A 4,891-nucleotide genomic window follows, 5' to 3' on the forward strand; every position below is an offset into this window, starting at 1 on the left:
ACCCTATCGACCAACTAAAAAACAGAAGTACAGAAGCGCCATCCCCGGATCTCCGCGATGCACCCATTGTGGCCCACGAGTTGTTGAGGTTGACCCCGAAGCCTCATTCTCAAGGAGCAAGGGTCAAAGGTGACCCGGAGTGACCCAGCAGGCCCTGGCAGCACCAGGAAGAAGGTGAACGACCCTCTCGCCCCGTTCCTCCCAGCGGCCAAAAGCCTCCACCAGGCTCGGGACAGCTGCCGGAAGTGTGTCACCCCGCCTGCGGGGATGCCGGGAGTTGTAGTTGGATGGCTCTATCCGTTCCAATAATCGTTAAGTCTCATCAAACAAGAAAACACCCTGAAGCTCTGGAGGACGTGGGGCTTGGCTTTCTGCGGCGTCTTAAAAGTCCCGGTTTCCCGTCTCCGCAGGACGAGTTCGCACAGCGCGCAGCCGCAGCCTCGGACTACAAGTTCCAGCGTGCCTTGCGGGTGCGCCCGCCGCGCCCGGCTGTCGTCGTCGGTGCGGGCCGAGTGAATGGAGCTCCGCGCATGAGGCAGCGCCTGGCACGGCCCGCGCAGCGCCAACCGGTACCCCGAGCGTAAGTGCGGACCGCGGCCGCGCGCGTGCGCACTCGCCTCAGCGCGCGGGCAGGCGCCCGACCGTTGGCTCGCTAGCGGGGCGGCAGTGCCGGGCGGCCCCGCGCGCCCCGCCGGCCGGTGGTTGCGGGGCCTCCCGCCTGGCGCGGGGCTACGGGCAGCCGTGGCGGCCGCCGGAGACCGCAAGGGGCGGCGCAGAGGCGGAGCGGGCCGGCCACGAGCCGCGCAGGAAGCGCCGAGCATGCCCCGCGACAACATGGCCTCCCTGATCCAGCGCATCGCTCGCCAGGCTTGCCTCACCTTCCGCGGCGGCGCAACGGGCTCTGATGCCCCCGCGCCCGGCTTCCCGGAGAACCTGAACCAGCTGAAGACCCTGCTGACCCAGGTGCGCGCCGAGGACCTCAACATCGCGCCGCGCAAAGCGCTGCCACAGCCGCTGCCCCGCAACCTGCCGCCGGTCACCTACATGCACATCTACGAGACCGAGGGCTTCAGCCTGGGGGTGTTCCTGCTCAAGAGCGGCACGTGCATCCCGTTGCACGACCACCCGGGCATGCACGGCATGCTCAAGGTGCTGTACGGCACGGTACGCATCAGCTGCATGGACAAGCTGGAGGCCGGCGCCGGGCCGAGGTCGCCGCCGCCTGAACAGCAGTTCGAGCCGCCGCTGCAGCCCCGGGAGAGGGAGGCCGTGCGGCCCGGCGTGCTGCGCTCCCGGGCCGAGTACACCGAGGCCAGCGGGCCCTGCGTGCTCACGCCGCACCGGGACAACCTGCACCAGATTGATGCGGTGGACGGGCCAGCCGCCTTCCTGGACATCCTGGCCCCACCCTACGACCCAGAAGACGGCCGGGACTGCCACTATTACCGTGTGCTGGAGCCCATCAGACCGAAGGAGGCTTCCAACTCTGCCTGCGACCTTCCCCGAGAAGTGTGGCTCCTGGAGACCCCACAGGCCGATGACTTCTGGTGCGAGGGAGAGCCCTATCCAGGCCCCAAGGTCCTGCCTTGAGGCTCCTGCCGCCCCCGGGAACTGTGGGCCAAAGCTGTGCCCTGCCCTGCACAAGAAAGGCCTGGCTGCCAGCGACCTACCATAAGGGCTCTTCTCCCTCTACCCCACTCGCCTGATGGATGGATCTACTGGAGTGAGCAGTGCCTCATCTTGGGCGACCTTGGGGAGCACGGCCCACTGGAGTACAGCCACTGGGCACGGTTATAGGGTGGGTGGGCGGGAGGCTAGGTTGCTTCCTGGTACTGTCACTGCCACCAAGGCTTTGATTTAAGGGAGTGAGTGGGGCAGGGGACCCAAAAGCGCTTCCATCCTAAAGCCATAAAGAAAATATTCTTGTTTCTCATTCCCTACAAAATACACTAAGGTATTTGAACCCCTTCTCCCCTTGGTGACTTGAAATTTGTTTTCTCCTGCCCACATGACCTCTTGCTCCTTAATAGTTTATTACTCATTGTGCATGACCCCGATTTGTTTTTTTAGTTCAAGTCATTGGTTTGGTTTAAACACACACACCCAAAAACAAATAGAGTTCCTACAAAACCATATTGAGTTTCTAAACCGGGCAGTTCTGAAAAGACCTCTTTCCAGCACTGGGATTCACCCTCATAACCATGGGTGTTGATAATTTCGAACCTCCCCTTGCTTGCTAGCCACATCTGGTGTACTCAGGTAGCCTTCAGTAAGTTCACATCTGTGAACTCCCTGAGGTCAGGCCCGTAGAGCTCCTCCCCCATGAGTCTCCTGATCTGTCATTTCAATAGATTGTTGTTGGGGAGTCACCTTTACAGACTATTATCCTCAAGTGACTTTTCTTTATGCACCTCAAAGATGATAATAATTATGTGGTTTCTAACCAGAAGGTTCAGAGGAGCTGAATCTGGCATGCTTCCAAATAACTGAATGTGCAGCCCTTGGCCACCTATTGAATTCCATACTCTATTTACTTCCAGTGTCTTCCTGTGAAAGGAGAGAAGGGTACTCTGATGAGTTTTGTTGTTGCTCTTTTGTTTTGCTTTTTTTCTCTCTCTCCCAGGACCCTGCAGATCCAGCTGTGTTGCTGGGGGTACTATCCCAGAACTCCCTTAAGCCAGTGCTGGCACCTGTCGCCCCTTTCTGAACAGGTGGAGGGTAGTACTGTGGGAGGGGCTCTGGGTGTAGGCTGCTTGCCCAGCAGGCAAGAAGCCCTGGGCTCGACCCCCAGCACCGCAGAAACCAAGTGTGGTGCACACCTACAGCTCCAGCATTTAGGAAGTGGAGGCAGGAGGAGCCCTTCAGTGTCATTCCTGACTACGTAGTGAATTTAAGAGGAACTTAAATGGCTATAAATAAATGTGTGTGTGTACATGCACACACATATATAATGCATGAAGGGGATAGACAACTGAGAATTTAGCCATCTAAGGGCATCAAGATTGGAGATTACACCCTTGTGCCAACTCTTGCACCAAACTGCTGTAGTTCTGTCCACGCATTACCGTCTTTACCATGTTTACAGATGTGTTGACACCATAGCTTCTGGCCATGGAGCACGGGTTCTCCTTTTCTACTATTCACAGGCTTCCTTTTTATCGCAGGTCTTTTCATAAAAACAAACTGTAGAAATGAAATGTGCCCAGCTGTCTTCTAAGCCCTCTTGATGGCTTGTGTGGCAATAGAATTCTAATATCTGTAATAAATGGAGATTTAACTATCACGGGTGGCAAGTGTTTGTTGACCCGGTAGGGAAACTGCTTTTGACTCCACGTATCCAGGTTACACAGTCCTAGGCTGAAGGGGTGTTTGTTCACAGTCCAGTTGTTAAAGTACCACCAAAAACGCAAATTGTTGGTCCTTTGGCTTATGGGGTTTTGTTTCATTTTAATCAAAGTGAAAACAACAGGACAGTGAAAACCTGTTTTAAACCTAACACAGGTCCAACAGCAAGGGCTTCCACCAGGGCTGCTAGAGTTCAGGTTTCCCCTTGTGGAGTTTAAATGTCCTTGGATCCCTGTGGAACAGTTCTTTGAGCCACTCATTGGAAAGTCTAGGTAGGAAGTGATGGTTTTAAACTTGATAATTTTTTTAATAGAATAGTGATGGGCGTGGTTCTCAGCCACACACAGTTTCTGAATTGCAGCAAAGGTTGTTGAGAGTCGTATAGCATATTCTAGGGTACTTTAAACTAGCCTGTAGAAACCTATCCTGCAGCGAGGCTAGTAATAAAAATTATCATGAAAGCCTTTATTGCAAAAGAGGAGGGGAAAAGTTAAAGGTTGATTACAAGCAATTTAGAAGGAAAAAAACCTAAGGTGCTTTTCAAAAGAATAACTGAAACTGTTCTGGGCTAAAACAGCAATACTATGCTCCTCATTGGTTCAGTAAGAACAGTGGAACTGTTGTTTCACTGATACATTGAGTAAATTTATGCTGAAAACAGTGTAACATTTTAATGAGCCACTATAGAAAGAATATGCTCATTACTAAGGCAAAATGTGCAGAAAAATCCTTGCACTTCTATGCATAAACTATTAGCTATAACTGCTGCCGTTGTGTTTCCACATATGTCTACACTATAGATTGTGGTCTAGAAACTGGGATTAAAGTTACCGTCTCCTTTCCTTTGGAAAGACCAATGAGCACAATGGTATCAGCACTTTTTTTGATGAGTAATAAATGCAATAAATAACTATAGCTCATGGATGAGAAACTGTCTGATATTTGGATAAGATATTGTCTGTCTAAATACTCTGAAGCTTTTAAATTTCATAGTTATTTCAGTGACTACTTCATTGTAAGATTTTTTTTTTTTTGTACCTTCCTACTCCTGAGAGAATTGATGGGTTTCATACCACATTGCTGCTGGTTAAGTGAAAAGGCCTGCTTTTTAAGTAATGTGTTTTATCAATAGGAGTGAGTTCTTTGACATGAGGAGAGTCCCTCTGTCAAAATGTATACTTTCACCCCCCCTTGCATTGTCTTGTAGATTCCTTGATCTTGACATCTGGGGAGGACTTTGCCAACTCCTGTTACAAATGAGCCCAGTGCTTTAGTTCTCCTGATCGGCAGAGAAACAGTGTATTCCAAGTTCAGACCTCTGCCGTTGCTGTTCAGCATTTACTCCTGTGACTGCAAGCTCAAATTCAAAGCTTATGGTTCCACACAATCCAGATGCTCCAGATGCTCATTGGTCCATTGCGCTGAGGTTGCTGCTGTCAAAGAAGGAGATCATTTGTTAATGGCACCCAGTCTTTAAATGCAGGGGTGTTTTCGTTTCTGAGTAAAATCTGTGTACTTACGGGAAATAAAGGCATGTTTAAAATTA

General features: G+C 51.6%; 1 protein-coding gene across 1 annotated transcript; it reads left to right on the forward strand.

Moving 5' to 3' along the window:
* Nucleotides 1-523: 523 nt before the first annotated feature.
* Nucleotides 524-4,891, forward strand: Ado (2-aminoethanethiol dioxygenase). Its single transcript, XM_021635251.2, has one exon. It carries the CDS (start codon nt 820-822, stop codon nt 1,588-1,590), a length of 771 nt encoding a protein of 256 aa, XP_021490926.1. The 5' UTR covers nt 524-819; the 3' UTR covers nt 1,591-4,891.

Source organism: Meriones unguiculatus, chromosome 16 (assembly GCF_030254825.1).
Source record: "Meriones unguiculatus strain TT.TT164.6M chromosome 16, Bangor_MerUng_6.1, whole genome shotgun sequence".
Lineage (NCBI taxonomy): Eukaryota > Metazoa > Chordata > Mammalia > Rodentia > Muridae > Meriones > Meriones unguiculatus.

What these genes read in the sequence shown, in the direction of transcription:
- Ado (XM_021635251.2), top strand. Translation starts at nt 820, where the DNA reads ATGCCCCGCGACAACATGGCCTCCCTGATCCAGCGCATCGCTCGCCAG.